This window comes from Astyanax mexicanus, chromosome 24, assembly GCF_023375975.1.
Source record: "Astyanax mexicanus isolate ESR-SI-001 chromosome 24, AstMex3_surface, whole genome shotgun sequence".
In the NCBI taxonomy this organism is placed as follows: Eukaryota; Metazoa; Chordata; class Actinopteri; order Characiformes; family Acestrorhamphidae; genus Astyanax; species Astyanax mexicanus.
The window spans coordinates 2,808,506-2,827,748 of NC_064431.1; the positions used below are offsets into that span (position 1 = coordinate 2,808,506).

General features: G+C 40.2%; 1 protein-coding gene across 1 annotated transcript in view; it reads right to left on the reverse strand.

Moving 5' to 3' along the window:
* LOC103030667 (E3 ubiquitin-protein ligase RNF123) overlaps positions 1 to 19,243 on the reverse strand; it is a 587,096-nt gene that overhangs the window by 412,309 nt on the left and 155,544 nt on the right. The window contains exon 37 of the mRNA XM_049471875.1: positions 17,511 to 17,605. Within this exon, the coding sequence (XP_049327832.1) occupies positions 17,511 to 17,605 (95 nt within the window). The remainder of the gene's footprint in view (positions 1 to 17,510; positions 17,606 to 19,243) is intronic.

A 19,243-nucleotide genomic window follows, 5' to 3' on the forward strand; every position in this document is an offset into this window, starting at 1 on the left:
CATTTTCAACTGCATCTAAAAGCAATTGCCAAACAGGAGGTGATCAAAAGCTCAAAGCCGGGCATGGTTCCTGACAGACCTCCTAGTTGGAGGTCAGTGCTGAATCCCTACAATTACAGGGGAAAAGCATGGATGTGGCCTCCAAAACACAAGTGCAGATTTTCAATTGATGGAGAACTGCATCCCAAATGTTCCAATTGCCAAACAGGAAGTGGTCACAACTGGGAAGGTTTCTGAGAGACTGCCTAGTTGAAAATCAGTTCTGAAAGTCTATAATTGAGGGGGAAATGTGTGGAGGTGGCCTTCAAAATGCAGACAAGGCAATTTTAGCCCATGGACAAGAGCAAAATCTGAAAGTAAATGATGGGCAGGAGGTGGTCACAGGTCTGGGGACGGTTCTTTAGAGACCTCCTAGTTGGAGGTCAGTGCTGAATACCTACAATTACAGGGGAAAAGCCTGGATGTGACCTTCAATTGATGGAGAACTGCATCCCAAATGTTCCAATTTCCAAACAGGAGGTGGTGGTCACAACTGAGATACTGCCAAGTTGGAAGTCAGTTCTGAAACTCTATGATTGAGGGAGAAATGTGTAACTAGCTGAGAAGGGCCTCGAAAAGTAATTGACACACAGGAGATGGCTTCAATTCCAGCTGAAAGTCTAGAATTGAAGGAAGGGAGAAGAATGGATGAGGCCTTAAAACGCAGAAAAATAATTTTCAATTGATTGATTGAGAACTAGGTGTAGTTCCTGAGTCTAGGACTGGGGAAAAAAAAACATGGATGTAGTCTTCACAACACAAGTGCAGTAGTTTGAAGCGACAGAGAACTGCATCCCAATGTAATTTCTGAGTAGATCGTGGTTACAACTGTGTAGATGGTTTCTAAAAGACTGCCTAGTTGAAGGTCGGGTCTAAAAGTTCATGATTGTGGTAAAAGCATGAAAGCACTGCATCTCAAAGTGATTTCCGAACAGGAGGTGGTCCCAGCTAGAAGGATGGTTTATGAGGGACCTTCTGCTTGGAGGTCAGTACTAAAAAAAAACTGAAATTATGGGGAAAAGCATGGGCATGGCCCTCAAAATGCAAACAAAGAATTTTGAACTGCATTTAAAACTAACTGCCAAAGAGGAGGTATCCACATCTTTGGGAAGTTTCTGGGAGACCTACTAGTGTGAGGTCATTTCCAAAAGTCTAGGATTGAGGTAGAAACATGAATGTGGCCTACAAAGCACAGAGCATCCCTATTTCAGTCCATGGAGAAGTCAGAGTTTGAGTTATAATTGGTCATCATTTGGAGCCCACATTTAAATATCAACGTGGCTGTCCCATTTTTAAAAGCCTTTGTATATGGCTGGATGTGTCCTTTTCCATGTCAATGAAAGCAGCAGTGTTGATCACGACAGGGTTATGGTACAGCCTTTGCGCTCTATGCTGGTTTTAAGGACTACGTATTGGTAGAACACTTCCTTCAAGGATGTAGCTCATAAATTGGGACACAGCTATTAAGTTATTTCAAGGATGTGTCAAGATCGTAAGTATTGCTTCACGTAGATCCTATGCCAGTCAAGATACTCTGCAAGTCTCTTCATGCTGTGAATTCGGCAAGGTTGTGATTCATGAGGAAATGCCAAGAACAGGAATGGCAGTGCTGTGATGCTAACAGGAAATGCGCCATAGAGCAGACCATCTCATTACGTTTCAGATGACAGGGTCGTGGGTTCAATACCCAGACTGGATAAAATGCCACAGTTGGGCTTTTGAGCAACGGCCATGGTCATGGTCATGGTGTTTTTTTAATGGTTGTCTTGTCTTGCTGTTTTAGACCACTTCCTCTGAAGAACATTGCTCCTTAATTTCGACATGAGCTAACAAGGTATTTTTTCTGCCTACTTTACTTCTATCACTGTTCAATATGCGTTCCTATATGAGATATAGGTCATAATGCCAATCAAACCAGAAGTCCACCTTATTGCATTCATTTAAGCGAAAGGTGGTGGTTATATGAGTATGATTTTAGCAATATCTAGAAAGCATTCAAGAAAAAAAGGTCAGTCACCAAGCGATAAAGGTTTTTTACAATCCAGCCACAACAATGAGCCAAGAGTCCTTCCCAGCAGATGGCATCTCAAGGAGAGCGTTGAAAGCCACTCAACTCAGAACTTACAGCCCCTCTACCAGCTTGTTATATAGCGGCAGTGCTTCCATCCTCTCTGGCCAAAAACTCTATTGTGTTTCTGGATTTCTGGGGTCACTTACAAGCATAGAAATGTCAATCTTGACTCGCTTTCAAGTCGGTTAAAGCTCAACGGCAGGGAGCACATTTGCTCGAGAGGAGATAATTGCAGCTCTCTTCAAGACCAGAAGACCAGAACACTAAAAGCCAGGTAATTGTGCCGGGCTTTTCAGTCGAGCATCAGTTCAAAGCACTTCTATAAAATGTCTTTTCTTGGTCTCAAGTCATCAGACCACTCATGTAGTTCTTACAATGGCTTCGGTTGGAGATTTCAGTGTACCTTATTTGTACTACCAATGATTTTGGTTTGGCGTTTCAAAAAAAAAAAAAAAAAAAAAAAGCTTTGGATCTATGCATTGGTTTTGCATCTGTATCCTGCTGGCTAAGCTTACTATAGCCTAGCTATAGTTAGCTACATCGTGATACTAACTAACTGCTGCATAACTGGTAGTCAGTCAGTCTGGTTAGACTTTCAATGACGTTGCACAATTGCTTGCAGACGTTTCAGCCAGGCCATTGATTGACTTTGCACAGCGGCTTTAAGGCTTTTTGGTCCACATTTTGATACAATTTGCAATTAACAAGCTCTTCCCAAAACCAGCAGTTTACTTATGTGAAAGTGTAGACCTACATCTTCTGCTTATTCTCTCATAGTGCTTAATTGCAAAACTCAGTGTAGCACTGTCCTCAACCAGTCAACTTCACTACTAGTGGATATTTTATTTGAGCTCAAGTTAATGACTGCAATGAACATTGGAGAAAAAGCTGAGTAAACTTGTCAATCAATACTAATCCTTGCAGTCAGGGCTATAAATAACTGGTGCAAGTGTAGATTAGCATTAGCAAACGTTTGCTTGACTAGCCCAATACAAGTTAATGCCAACCAACACAGTAGAGATTTGATTAGAAGCAATGACTAGAGAAAACTGCAGAAATTAAGCCAAACATTGGCTGCCATGTTTTTTCTTCAGTTTGCAACAATGTCTGCAAATCATAAACCAATAGCTTGCCAACTCATTTGGTAAACCCACTTCCTTGTACTAGCCTAAGCAACTAAGCATGTCTTCTATCTGCTGCACTACTGACAGAACTGTGGGTTATAGTTAGTTTAGCTATCCACCTACAAATCCAAATCCAACCTACTCTGCTGTGCTTGGAAATTCAACCAGCTACATTTATTTAGCTTAATGGCTAAAGACTCTGAGCCACAGCCACAGTCTTGACCATGGTCTTGGGCACAACATCAGAACATAATAGCTACAAAAACCATTTGGCTCAACAGTAGAAAGCAGCCTCTGGTTTCCGTATTTTTGCTATTCTTGTCACAGTTTCTAATGTCTGATGTACTGTGCAGTACACAACAGAAACCCAGGACTACATTAGAGTCGTACATGAGATTATAGACCACACACATCCATTTGCATCAATTGTGATGCACCACATTTGATGCTTATCTAAATGACTGCTTCCTGCTAGACTACAAAGAGATAAGTGCTCTACATTTCCTGCTGTTCGTAAATGAAAGGTCTTAGACTAGTCGTCAAAGACTCACGTACCTCGTGTATATAAGTATATACACTGCTCAAAAAAATAAAGGGAACACTCAAATAACACATCCTAGATCTGAATGAATGAAATATTCTCATTGAATACTTTGTTCTGTACAAAGTTGAATGTGCTGACAACAAAATCACACAAAAATCATCAATGGAAATCAAATTTATTAACCAATGGAGGCCTGGATTTGGAGCCACACACAAAATTAAAGTGAAAAAACACACTACAGGCTGATCCAACTTTAATGTAATGTCCTTAAAACAAGTCAAAATGAGGCTCAGTATTGTGTGTGGCCTCCACGTGCCTGTATGACCTCCCTACAACGCCTGGGCATGCTCCTGATGAGGTGGCGGATGGTCTCCTGAGGGATCTCCTCCCAGACCTGGACTAAAGCATCCGCCAACTCCTGGACAGTCTGTGGTGCAACGTGACGTTGGTGGATGGAGCGAGACATGATGTCCCAGATGTGCTCAATCGGATTCAGGTCTGGGGAACGGGCGGGCCAGTCCATAGCTTCAATGCCTTCATCTTGCAGGAACTGCTGACACACTCCAGCCACATGAGGTCTAGCATTGTCCTGCATTAGGAGGAACCCAGGGCCAACCGCACCAGCATATGGTCTCACAAGGGGTCTGAGGATCTCATCTCGGTACCTAATGGCAGTCAGGCTACCTCTGGTGAGCACATGGAGGGCACCCCACACCATTACTGACCCACTGCCAAACCGGTCATGCAGAAGGATGTTGCAGGCAGCAGACCGCTCTCCACGGCGTCTCCAGACTCTGTCACGTCTGTCATGTGCTCAGTGTGAACCTGCTTTCATCTGTGAAGAGCACAAGGCGCCAGTGGCGAATTTGCCAATCCTGGTGTTCTCTGGCAAATGCCAAGCGTCCTGCACGGTGTTGGGCTGTGAGCACAACCCCCATCTGTGGACGTCGGGCCCTCATACCATCCTCATGGAGTCGGTTTCTAACCGTTTGTGCAGACACATGCACATTTGTGGCCTGCTGGAGGTCATTTTGCAGGGCTCTGGCAGTGCTCCTCCTGTTCCTTCTTGCACAAAGGCGGAGGTAGCGGTCCTGCTGCTGGGTTGTTGCCCTCCTACAGCCTCCTCCACGTCTCCTGGTGTACTGGCCTGTCCCCTGGTAGCGCCTCCAGCCTCTGGACACTACGCTGACAGACACAGCAAACCTTCTTGCCACAGCTCGCATTGATGTGCCATCCTGGATGAGCTGCACTACCTGAGCCACTTGTGTGGGTTGTAGAGTCCGTCTCATGCTACCACGAGTGTGAAAGCACCACCAACATTCAAAACTGACCAAAACATCAGCCAGACAGCATAGGTTCTGAGAAGTGGTCTGTGGTCCCCACCTGCAGAACCACTCCTTTATTGAGTGTGTCTTGCTAATTGCCAATAATTTCCACCTGTTGTCTATTCCATTTGCACAACAGCAGGTGAAATTGATTGTCAATCAGTGTTGCTTCCTAAGTGGACAGTTTAATTTCACAGAAGTTTGATTTACTTGGAGTTATATTGTGTTATTTGAGTGTTCCCTTTATTTTTTTGAGCAGTGTATATCAGCAGCTCTAAAGTAACCCGCTCTCAAACCGTTGCATATTTCTAAGTAGCCTGATGTGTTGTAGCTGAAGTGCTAATAAGGCTGCACTTAGTATAAGTCCTACTTTCTTCTGGGCAGTGATGGCTCAGTGGTTTGAGCACTAGGTTAGTGACCACAGGACTGTAGGTTCAACAGTCGCATTCACAATGCTGCAGCTCTCTGGCTTTTCATCATGGCTTGTAGGCTTTTCTGGCTGGGTATAGCATGATTTTGCATAATGTTTTTTAGGCATTTCTGGTTGGGTATAGCATGATTTTGCATCATGGCTTGTAGGCTTTTCTGGTTGTGCATTACAGGACATTGCATCATGGCTTGCGGGTCTTTCTGGTTGGTATAGCATGACCTTGCAACATGGCTTGTAGGCCTTTCTGGTTGGGTATAAAATGACTTTACATTATGGCTTGTAGGCCTTTCTGGTAGGGAACAGAATGACTTTGCATCATAGCTTGTAGGCTTTTCTGGCTGTGCATAGCAGGACTTTGTATCATGGCTTGTAGGCCTTTTTGGTTGGGTATAACATGACTTTACATCATGGCTTGTAGGCCTTTCTGGCTGGGTATAGCATGACCTTGCAACATGGCTTGTAGGCTTTTCTGGTAGGGCATAGCAGGACTTTGTATCATGGCTTGTAGGCCTTTCTTGCTGGGTATAGCATGACTTTGCATCATGGCTTGCCATAATTGATTTGCATTGAGCCTTGAAGGCTTTTCAGGCCGGCCTTGGAGTGACGCTACACCACAGATTTCATGGCCTGCAGGCTTTTTAGGGACTTAATTGTGTTTTTTGGTTGCAGGATGTTTGGGCCAACCATATAGAGACCTTGCATTGTGGCTTGCAGGCTTTTTGGGCCAGCCATAAAGTGACACAGCAACAAAGCTTGCAGAACTTTCTAAATCAAGTTTTAGAAGATTTGTGGTCAAGCCACATTGTGATTTTGCTTCATGGCAAGGGTTTTATGTCAGCCATAGAACCATAGATTCTGCATTGCACCTAGAAGGCTTTTTAGGCAAGTCTTAGTGTGACTTTGGCTTATGGTTTACATGGTTTTATTTGGGCCAGTCATACAGTGACTCCCTTGCAGGTTCCCTTAGGCCAAACTTAGGGTGCCTTGTGGGCAGCCTGTCTAGTGACTTTGCATCGTGACTTGTAGGCTTTTCAGGCAGACTGTATTGTGACTTCACGGTGTGCCCACTAGGCTTTTTGGTTGGGCCATCAATGATGTTGCACCATTGATTGCAGACCTTTCAGCCAGGCTATTGAGTTACCTTCTGGCCACCCCCACAGTGACTTTGCACTGTGGCTTACAGGCTTTTTTAGGCCACATTTCAAGAAAAACTGCAATCAAACAGCCTTTCCCTAACAAATCAGTTTTACTACTAGTGGATATTTCATATGAGCTCATGTTCATGACTGCAATAAAAGTAATGTATCTGCTCTGGAAGACCCACAACATCATACAGTGCAGCCAGAGGACATTTCTTGAAGTACAAGAAGGTAATTCCAGCCACATGGGGAAAAGCTGAGTAAACTTGTCAATCAATACTACTCCTTACAGTCAGGGCTATAAATAAATGATAAATGATCACTTCTTCAAATAAAAAGATAGCACACCCTCAATACCATCAGCTGCCTGTAGTTGGCAAGATCCAAGTAGCTTTGAAATCAATTAAATATCACCAAAGCCGAGCCCCTGCTGTCAGCACTCACTTGAATATGCTGGACACAAGCTGAAGGTCAGGAAAATACTGCTTAAAGTCGTCTCAAAGACATCCTGTTTAAAACAAATATGAAAAGCCCTGCTCTGCCCATTTATCTGCAAATTAAGTCATTCATTTAGAAATGCTAAAATGCCCTGACGCATAATGAGGCATGAATATCAAGGGGAACATTTAACTGCATCTATTTTAGAATGATATAAACAATAAAGGCTTAATCATGATTTGAGATTGGAATATGGGTTCGGGTTTATTAAGATAAGACAAACAGAATGCTAAGATTGGCATACAGGAAGGTTCCTGGTTCACGAAACCTCTCCAGGTAGTGAGGTTGTAGCCCAGCAATTTAGGTGTGTTCTTATTGGACTATTCATTAGTGTAAGTGTGTGTTTAATTCCAATAATGGGTTGGTTAAATGTGGAGGATGTTGTTCCAGACCTTCTGACACCACAGTTCGAACCAAAAGCTGGTGATTCCTACATTTACTTTAACTATACAGGGAAAATGGAAAATGAAACTGAAACACCTGTCATCATTTTAGTGTGGGATTTTAGGTTTCATGGCTAAATTGGAGCAGCCTGGTGTTCAATCTTCATTAATTGCACATTGCACCAGTAAGAGCAGTAAGAGTGTGAAGCTTCAATTATCAGGCTAAGAGCACAGTTCTGCTCTAAATATTGCAATGCACACTATAACATTATGGGGGATAAACCAGAGTTCAAAAGAGGACAAATTGTTGGTGCACGTCTTGCTGGAGCATCTGTGACCAAGACAGCAAGTCTTTGTGATGCAGCATCAAGAGCCACGGTATCCAGGGTAATGTCAGCATACCACCAAGAAGAACCAACCACATCCAACAGGATTAACTGTGGACGCTGTAAGAGGAAGCTGTCTGAAAGGGATGTTCGGGTGCTAACCCGGATTGTATCCAAAAAACATAAAACCACGGCTGATCAAATCACGCAGAATTCAATGTGCACCTCAACTCTCCTGTTCCCTGAGAAATGAAGTTTTGTACCTTAGCTGCTGGTTAACTAACTAAAAATCTATCAGCTTTTATTTTATTTCAATTTTTTCATTCCACCTTAAATGATGCAGCACCTGCTATCTGTTGCACCATTTAAGGTGGAACAGGATAGATAGTTAGCTAGTTAGCTAGATACTGAGACATCGTACTAGCGATCTTTTTTATGCTTGTTATGAAGAAAAATGGCAATAAAACATTAAAAGTACACATTGAACTATGGTAATATAGTAAGTAATATTAATTCTTAATAAGCATGAATATGCAAAACAAAGGGCAAGGGTTCAGTGGTCAGGCCAAGGGGATAGATAGATGATAGATAGATAGATAGATAGATAATAATAATAAGAAGAAGGAGTCTAAATTTTACTTCACTGTTCCTGTAGTTCATTTTTATCAATCAATCGAAAACAAGACAAAATAAAACAAATATAAATATACTACTCAACATACTGTACTGAGAACTGCATTAAACAGTGGAGACTACACTCTGGTGCAGAGCACACAGATCAGGGCTGTTAACAGGGCCGAGCGGAGCCTCAGTGAAAGCCCTGTTATGCATGGATGGATGAGAGAGGTTGTCATGGGCGGAACAATTACGGGTAATCAGACACCACTTCAGCTCATCCCTCGACTATACAGAGAAATATGCACACACACGCACAAACACACACACACGGTTTGTTTTATTACAATATTTGAATATATGTATATGTATAATTACAATATATGTATATATCATAGCTGTCCAACAGGATGCTTATCCGATATATTTTGAGCCTTGAAAATCACTTTAATATAAATATATACAGCTCTGGGGAAAAAATGAGACCATTTGATTGATTTTACCAAATTGAAAACCTCTGGAATAAAATCAAGAGGAAGATGGATGATCACAAACCATCAAACCACCAAACTGAACTGCTTGAATTTTTGCACCAGGAGTAAAGCAGCATAAAGTTATCCAAAAGCAGTGTGTAAGACTGGTGGAGGAGAACATGATGCCAAGATGCATGAAAAAAAAAAAAACTGATTAAAAACAACCAGGGTTACTCCACCAAATATTGATTTCTGACTCTTAAAACTACTTTATGAATATGAACTTTTTGTTTCCTTTCATTATTTGAGGTCTGAAAGCTCTGCATCTTTTTTTTTTTTGTTATTTCAGACATTTCTCATTTTCTGCAAATAAATGCTCTAAATGACGAAAATATTTTTATTTAGAATTTGGGAGAAATGTTGTCTGTAGTTTATAGAATTAAACAACAATGTTCATTTTACTCAAACATAAACCTATAATAAGCATTTTTAAAAGATTGAGATGGATCTGTTGGATGATGGTGGATGCTGGATGATCTGTTCTGTCGGCATGGTACCAATAGGTTCATCTGCTCCAGTGAGACCTAATCTGTTAGCAGTTCTTCTCTACAGGGACTAGACAAACTGTGTGAGCGTATTTGCTCATCTGTCAGCAATACACATACACACACACACACACACCCCTCATAAACAGCATTTATGCAAAGCTGTCATCTTGTCAAGCAAGAGGTGCTACTTTGACCAAGAAGCAAAAATATAAAACATATTCTGGTTTGTTTAACACTTTTTCTTTAATAAATTATTACATATGTTTTTTTACTTTATAATTTGGATGACTTTAGCATTAATCTACAATACAGAACATTTTAATGTAATGAAAAACCACTGAATTTAAGGTGTTCAAACCCTTGACTCTACACTGATGGGTGTGGTGGTCCACAGCAGAAAACACAGGTGCGCTACTGACTGATTAAAATCCTGACAACAGTCAGCAGCCAACAGTCAGATATCCATTGCTATCTTGGCTACGCAGATGTGCCACAAAAGCATGCAGCAGTGCGCATACCCAACTTTTCCATCAGAAATTCCATAAAAAACAGAATAATAAATAAAATTACATTACTGTTCTTTTAAATAAGCTGCTCGCCAACCTACACAGTGTGAACCAGCAGGTCAGTTTCCTCTGCTGAGAAGCGTTCGTTGGACACGTCCAGGTAGCTGCGCTGTTAGAATAGCAATCCGCCAAAGTCAGAACATGATTCTTCTTAAAGGGAATGATGTGCTAGAAATACGTGCTTATTTCACAATACGCCCAAAATTAATAAATTAAACATGATAAATGTGTGTGTTTCGAGCTGTGCAAGGTGTACTTTTCCCGTCGTTACGATAGCAAAGACATACCGACGCACCCTAAATCAAGCTGCATGGTCCATGTTTGATGACTTGATTATCGATTGCTAAAGGCTTTAAAATTTTTGGACACTTGGATAAAGACCTGAAGCAGGTAGATGATGGATATTCCCCTCCTGTTTATTAAATCATTACTGTGTTTGAAAACCTGTCTGGCTGCCCAGGAGATCAACATCTTGTTAGCTCTCTCTTTCTGTGTGTGTGTGTGTGTGTGTGTATGTGTGTGTGTGTGTGTGTGTGTGTGTGTGTGTGTGCGCACTGGAAGGCTGCTCTTGCGTGTTTTTCCACACTCCCTGACATTTGTTTACACGCCTTTGCCAAGAACAACAAGCCTCTGATGTCCAGGCAACCGAGCTCACTGCAGGTGTGTGGGTGTGTGTGTATGTGTGTGTGTGTGTGTGTGTGTGTGTGCGTGCGTGTGTGTGTCACCACAGTATTCTGTGAATATATATCAGTTACTTCTTCTTCTTCTTCTTCTTCTTCTTCTTAAGACTGAAACTTTTAATAATGGATATTTAATTATAAATAAAATAATGAATGTAAAATGTGATTGCTCCAGTGACTCGGTTCTAAGGTTCTGATACAGCAGCTCACAGATGCAGCCTTGAGCTGATCCACATCACCCTAGGAGTAATAAGGGGAAAGGAAAGAGCGCCATCTACTGTACCCCCCCAGAGAGAACAAGGCCAACTGTCCTCTCTCTCAGGACTCCGGCAGCTGATGGTAAGCTGAAAGACCGGGATTCGAGTTAGCGATCTCTACTCCAGCGATCATAGTTACTCTGCGCACCTTGATTGATACGATTTTATCACTAAATCATATTAAACATTTAATGTCTAACCACCTTCAGACAGCCTGTAACTGTTTTACTTAATCTAATGTATTATTTTTACTTTTTATTTGTTTCCTTATTTATTATTATTATTATTATTTTAATCATTATTAAAATTATTTTAATTATTATTATGTTAAATAGTTTTGTTTTATTGCTTTTTTTAAACTTATTTTGATTTTTGTTTATTATTACTATTATTTGTATTATTATTATTATTGCTTTTATTTTCTTATTTTAGTTCATTTATTTATTTGTATTTTTATTGCATTACGTAAAAGTTAGTTTTAGCTAATTTTAACGCATTTTTCTTGTTTTAATCTTATTTTCTTTTTATCTTAATTTTTTTATTCTAATTATATTTTTAACGTTTATCTTTTTTATATTTTATTTACTGTTATTTTAAAATCATTACATTTAGCTATTATTTTCTCTGTCATGTCAATCCCTGTTTCTGTAAATGTTCGGCTTCATTGAAAATGAGGGTTGCCCTCACTGTACAACTGAGTCAAAATAAAGGTTGATTGATTGATTGATTGATGGATTTATTGATTGATTCCTCATGTGTTTCTTCATAGTCTGGATTAAACTGTGTTTTTATTTATTTATTTTATTATTTATCAGTGAGTGTATAGGGATTTGTATGCCAGTTTTCTTTAAGTGTGAAAGTCAGTGAAATGTAGAGACCTCCTGCGACATCTGTGTTAAAATTGAATTCACCTTCAGTTCTGTTTAATCTAAAATGTCAGATCTGATTTGGATCTCGTTTAGAGCGCGTGTGAGCTGCCCTCACATTTCGAGCTGGATTTCCAGCGGCGTGAATCATCATAAATAAAGTGGAACTGACAACATAATTTCCATCTAATATCCTCACTAAAGCCCCTGATGGCTTCAGCTTTTATCTATTCACATTCGGCCGATTTGGTTCTGCTCATCATTTCATTCCCTCTAAATAAAAAGGTCCTGATTATACAGAAAACTTGTCTTTCAAAAGGTCAAAAAGCATTTTTTTTTCAGGCAGTTTATCCTGCCTCTATCTGAGTTTATTGTAGACATGTCAAATGTCATGGGACAGCAGTATGTACAGACTCATCATAAAGTGTTTGGGATCCTTTTATTTTATTTTTTTACTTTTTTTTGTTACTCTTCTTCTTATTATTATTATTAATATTAACCTCTTGAGACCCAGACTTTTGCTTGGCATGCCTTTTTAATTCTGCAAACTACTTGGGATTAATTGGACCTAACAAGCATAAAAACTAAACTTTTTATAGTTTATTTAACTTTTTGGGGTTTTGGGACGCAATTAGTCCAAAAACAAAATGTTATCTTCTCACAGTAAGTAAATAAACGATGATATTTTTTTTTATCTTGCCCATATTTCTGCCTTTACTGGCTGTAGAAACCTCTGACTGGGATTCCCGCCATCTTGTTTTCAATCAATTGAGAGTAATGTTGTCATGTGACCACTAGATGGTATGAGCATGGTCTCCATATGAGGCCAAATGATTAATGTTCTAAAAAATTAAGTATTACAGTGCAGAGAAGCAGAAATGTAATGTCCACATACGAGGACGCAGGGTCTCAAGAGGATTTAATATTATATATAGAGCTAGTAAATGCTGCCCGACAGAGCTACACTGAGGAACCCTGATGATTCCGGTAATTTAGCTAGTGGTTCGTCCCACGAAGCTTGTTTTAACACAGTAAACACACAGACTTCTGTCCAATATACTCATACTCAACGGTGAAAGAGCTAGAGCCGCTACAGTTAGCTGCTAATGCTAATACTGCTCCAGCCTTGGTGATGGAGAAACTTCACTGAAACTCCTGTATAACTCTGTACTTCAGTGGAGTGCCTTTACTGCTCCTCAATACCTGACTGGTAGAATTCTTACATAAGAACCACCTGATTATAAGGCGCACTGATGATTTCTAGGAACATTTAAGGATTTTAAATGCACCTTATAGTGCACAAAATACGGTAATTAGCTTTGGAAAAGAGGTTTATTGTATTATTTCTATTAAGAGTCTACTGTAGCAGTGAACTGTGCAGCTTGATTTAATTAAGGCGTGTCGGTTTGTCTTTGCTTTCATAACCATGGGAAAAGTACACCTTGCACAGCTCAAAACACACAAAAGGCATGTACTAATGCTCTTAATTAATCACATGGGTATGTTTTGGGTGTAATGTGAAATAAGCCAATCAGTCAAAATTAAAGGATTTTAAGTGTGCCTTACAGTACGAAAAGTACAGTAATTAACTTTTGACAAAGTTCAGTACAGCTGTCTGTTGTATTAATCTATAATGCAGAACATTTTCAAAGAAACCTACACTAAAATATGTATTTTCTGGCCTTTTTTGTATTTTTACAGTTTTTTTTTTTTGTTTAAAGCATGCAATTAAATTTTTCTCCACACCTCTGAGGAAAAAGCAGAACTGCCGTCAGTTAAAATCAGTGAATTAGCACATTCACACTACCAGCACCGCTCCATCACTGTCGGAAATAGCCGAAATAAAGTGCGAAATAAACAGAGAGCTCTCTGAGGTGCGAAGTGTAAATTTCAGCAGCTAACACTCGCACAGCCAATTAGGCGGCAAACGTTTGCCTTTCTGAGTGAAGCCAATCCATCTCCAGAGCACAAATTAGCATAAAAACATCATGTCAAAGTGTGGTCCAATAGAGGCACTGGTTCACCAATCCTTAGCTGCTACATTAGCCCATCTGCAGCTGTGCCACACGCTGCATATGCCAAAAAATATGATGAAATAACTGGAATTTGAGACACAGTGAGGATTATCAGGAACATAATGGAATCAGGTACAATTAAAATACTTTAATTTTTCCAAAAATCGTCCGTACACCTTATGTATGAATTCTACCAGTCAGGTATTAAGAAGCAGTAAAGCCACTCCGCTAAAGTACAGAGTTATACAGGAGTTTTCAGTGAAGTTTCTCCAGCACCAAAGCAGGAGCAGTATTAGCATTAGCCGCTAACCACGCTAAGTGTTAGCTCTCTCAACATTCAGAGGTAAGTATTATCAGCCTGTAGCCTGCTGCTATCCCTGGCTATCACTGCTGGAGCAGCATTAGCATTAGCCACTAACCACTCTAAGCATGCTAGCTCTTTAGCCGTTCAGAGGCGAGTGTATCGGACTGAAGTTTGCGTGTTTACCATGTTAAAACAAGCTACCTGAAATGAATCGTTAGCTTATATCGCCCTGGCTTACCGGAACACGCAGGGTTAACGTGTTTAGCGCTGTCAGACGGCATTTACTAGCGGTGAGACCTGATGAATTAGAAGGAAAACAAGGCAACGCCCGCATTCCTTACTAGATTTATACGCCTTATAATGTGCCCTATAATCTGGTGGACCTTGTGTATGAAAATAGACCAGAAAATTTAAGTTTATTGCACTTTATATACGGTACAAAGAGTTTCTACATCTATAGCTCTGGAAAAAAATAGAGACCACTTTCGTTTCAGAATCAGTTTCTCCGATTTTGCCGTTTATAGGTATATGTTTGTGTAAAAAAGATGCAGAGCTTTCAGACCTCAAATAACGCAAAGAAAAAAACAAGTTCGTATTCATAATCTATAAGTTTTAAGAGTTCAGAAATCTATATTTGGTGGAATAACCCTGGTTTTTAATCACAGTTTGCCCTCATGCATCTTTGGCATCATGTTCTCCTCCACCAGTCTTACACACTGCTTTTGGATAACTTTATGCTGCTTTACTCCTGGTACAAAAATTCAAGCAGTTCAGCTTGGTGGTTTGTTGGCTTGTGATCATCCATCTTCCTCTTGATTATATTCCAGAGATTTTCAATTTGGTAAAATCATTTTTAAGCTGTTTCTAAAACAGACGGTCTGATTTACAGAGAGAGGGACGCTTTCTGGCCGAAGACTCTGAGCTGCTTAAGACTATTAGCTGAGGAGAATCAGATTTGGTCCGGGTCTGCAGTGACAGTTGGTTGGCAGTAGACTGAGGGAAGGCATCAGGGATCGGGTTTCAGGCTGCAGAGGGGTCTGATTTCTGCACTCTAACCATGCGGTATCCTCTCTCCCAGCAGCAGGGAGCCGTGGATGTGGTTAGCACTATATCAGACGCACACTTATTACCCTAAAGCAAAGCCACGGGATCCTCCAGCAACACTTTAGTGCGGCCTTAAAAACGCTTCTGTCGCTTTTACCAAATCCTGTACAGCACATTAACGTGTTATAATGGGTTAGATCTGCTCAATTATTTAGAAACTAGTTATAAAGTACATTTTATACAAAAAAGAAATGATGAAAATTACCATTCATTAAAGAATACCAGTCGAAAGATTAAACAGAAAGAAATATCGATCTTCTCTTTTGTTCTTATTTTTTATTCCTACATTGAGTTAAGAACAACTGAGGTAACTTTTTTTTTTTATTCCTGGGGTGGTCCTGATGAGTGCCAGTTTCACCGTTTCTACATTTTTGGTCGTTTTGTTCATTGCAACTGCAATTGAGGACACTTTCAAAGTTCTTAAAATCTTTTGTCGTTTTGACTGAGCTTCATTTCTTAAAGTTTCTTATTTATGTTTTTTATTAACTAAGTTCTTACTTAGAGTAGTTCTTGCTTCTCATAATATGGATTCAAACTTATTACTCAAATAGGGCCATTCATTGTATACCAACATGGCTGCTGCACACTGTTTGTATGCTATTCTACGCTGTTCTACACTTGACAACCCTGAGTGTGGAAATGGGACTGGGAGAATGGCGATGGGCAGAATTGGAGGCTACATACATCTCTTACAGATTATCGTGATGAACCACACAGTTCAAATAAAAACTGACAGCAGTTGCTGGTACTTAAACTTTGCGTGTTTTCTTAATATCTGATGATACACCCTGATCATGTATGTAGTAATATAATCATTAATGTTCCTATAAATAATGTGGAATAATGTTTTAAATAGATCAGTAGTTAAACATCTCCTTCCACTAAAAACCACTTGTTCTTGTGAAATACAGCAGTTCTCTTTCTGAGTTGTTTATGATGCTGCACATGAAACTGTTATTCAGCGTCACTTGTCTGCAGTAGCTTGTAAAAAAAAAAAAAAAGAGAAGCCTCAGAAATACGAGTTGTTTAGAGAGATTTTAGGGTGTCGAAGTCAACCAGTGATTTCATGGACTCGCCCACAGACAGCGCCAAAGCCGGGCTGTAGCAGAGAAGACACTGTCCACTAGCTAAGAAGGAGCAAACAGCTTCTCTTTACAGGAGCTATTTAGCGTAGGCTATCTTGTGTAAGTAGTAACTATAGGTTTAAATCGGATCTCCAGTTGATTTCGCGTTTTACCGACACCTTAAATAAGCACTAGGGAAGCACGGTTTGACAAGGCAGCACAACTCGACAGAACACCGGTCAAAGCAGGCGCCGTTCTCATCAGCATTTGTGGTATAGAGCGGACTCTGAGGCTACAACGTGGCAGTTCAGTGGGTTCAGTGGTAAAAGTTTAAGGATTAACTTCATCCAGCACTCAGTGCTGTATCTTTATAACAAAGGCTAAAGTATCTCTGAAAACATTTTGTCCTTGATTTTTGATCTTTTTAAAGAAGTAAAACCAGACTCTGTAAGTTTTCCGAGGCGGCCGCGACCAACGCTCGCGAGAACTGCGACCTGCTTTCCGACCTTTAGTTCTAACAGTTCTAACAGTTCTACTGGTTCATTCTTTACAAACTAACATACAGACACTCTGGCAGAAGCTTGAAAGAGACCGAATATGTCTGTGAAAGACAGAAAACGAGAAAGAGAAACAAATCCGCCTGAAATATTTATTACACTCTGCAACTGAAGGGGGAGCCCACGAGCACAAAATCTCAATCCTCCCTAGTGGAGCTTTAAGTTTTAGAGCTGTAAAATTGACTCAGGGGGGAAGGCAGCAGGTAGGCGTTCTCTGCTGCTGTGCTGTTAGCCAATCAGAGGTGATATATTTTGCATGTATGAATATTCATGAGCAATCATGAGCAAGAGCTCAAATCCTGTCTTTCCTCAGAGACCATTCATTCAGTGAACTAAAGAAGGGCTAAACAGAAACACCGGAGCTCACATGGCATTCATTCATACTAGAGACCACAACTAGACATTTAAAAATAAATGTAAAAATAAAAATACAAAATAAATATATTCCCCCAGTGTTTTAAGGATGTTTTTAGCTTTTAGTGTACATAGTAAGCCTTGGCCAAATTCACGGCACAAGCTCACAGCTGGGAACGCCCGAGGTGCACTGTGTGTTTAGGTACCTGTTCAGGTCAGTGTACTCACCGCTGTTGTGGCTGCAGCCTGCTTGGATTCCTCAGTTAAGAAGCCAAGCATCTGTTCCACCTTCTGCTCCTCCTCTGCACTGATGTAGTCGGTATCTGTGGGGGAGAACACACACACACACACACAGAACACACACAGAACAGGCGTTACCCAAAGCCCTTTTATTCTAAGTTGAGGAAATGGTGAAGCCCTGGATGATACCGGAGATAATTCATAACAGGGATGTCGTAATTACTGTCCTACAGCATCGGATGCACAATTAACACCCACGGCCAATCATACGCTTAATGAGACTCATGAGCACTCATCTTCAATCCTGGTACTTTATAGCCATTATAGTAGAAAAAGAGAACAAAGCCTAAATATACAGTATAAGGAATTATGGGGTCCTCAACCTTTTATCATGAGATATTAAGGGGGAGGGGTTACATAATTAAAGCGTAACTTAAATCATTAATAAATAAAAAAAGAGACCAGATAATACGCTCGTTGTGAAAAAACACAGAGAGAGAATGTACTAGTGCATCTCTAAAAAAAATTTATATCATTCTAAAAAATTGCTTTATTTCAGTAATTCAGTTCAAAATATATATAAAATATATTACACATATATATTTAACTTATTTAAGCGTTTATTTATTTTACTGTTGATGATTATTTATGGCTTACAGCCAATGAAAACCCCCCAAATTTAGAACATTAACAAAAAATTGAATATCATTGAAAAGTTGCATTATTTCAGTAATTCAGTTCAAAATGTGAAACGCATATATTACATACAGAAGATGCATTTAACACAGGCTGATCTATTTGAGGCATTTATTTATTTTACTGTTGATGATTATTTATGGCTTACAGCCAATGAAAACCCCAAAAATCAGTGTTTCAGAAAATTACAATATTATATATTAAGAACAATTGGTACTTTTGGCAGTGTGGGCAGTGTGCCAAGTCCTGCTGGAAAATGAAATCTGCATCTATATAAAAGTTGTCAGCAGAGGGCAGCATGAAGTGCTGTAAGATTTTGGACGTTAGACTTGATAATATACAGTAACACGGTGGATCAACACCAGCAGATGACAGACATGGCTCTCCAAACAAACCATCACTGATCATCAGTAAATCTTACATTTCATTTAAAGTAAATCAATGGAGCAGAGTCTGGAGGAAGAGTGGAGAGACACACAGTACAAACTGCCTGAGGTCTAGTGTGAAGTTTCCACCAATCAGTGATGGTTTGGACAAAGAGACATGTCTGTCATCAGCTGGTGTTGATCCACTGTCTCCATGGCTAGGCAGATGAACAAACGCCCAAGATTTCTATTTCTAATGCCAAGCATTGGCTAGAGTGGCGTAAAGCAGGCAGACACTGGAGTCTAGAGCAGAAAAGGAAACATGTTCTCCGCTGTGATGAATCATGGTTCACTATCTGGCAGTCTGCTGGACGATGCTGGGTTTGGCAGATGCCAGGACAAGGTTGTCTACTGAGCTTCATTGTGCCGACAGTGAAGTCTGGTGATGAAGGGATGGTGATCTTGGGTTGATTGGTTGATTTTTTGGTTTGGGATGCTTCATACTTGGTTGCAACACTTTACAAAAGTCCCTGATCCTTGAGGACCATCAGTTAAAGTTCATACAGACTTGGGTTCATGAATTTGACATGGAGAACCAGGAGTTTCCAATGTTCAAAACCTTGATTATCGTACAAATTAACCTCTTTGGAGTCAACTGGA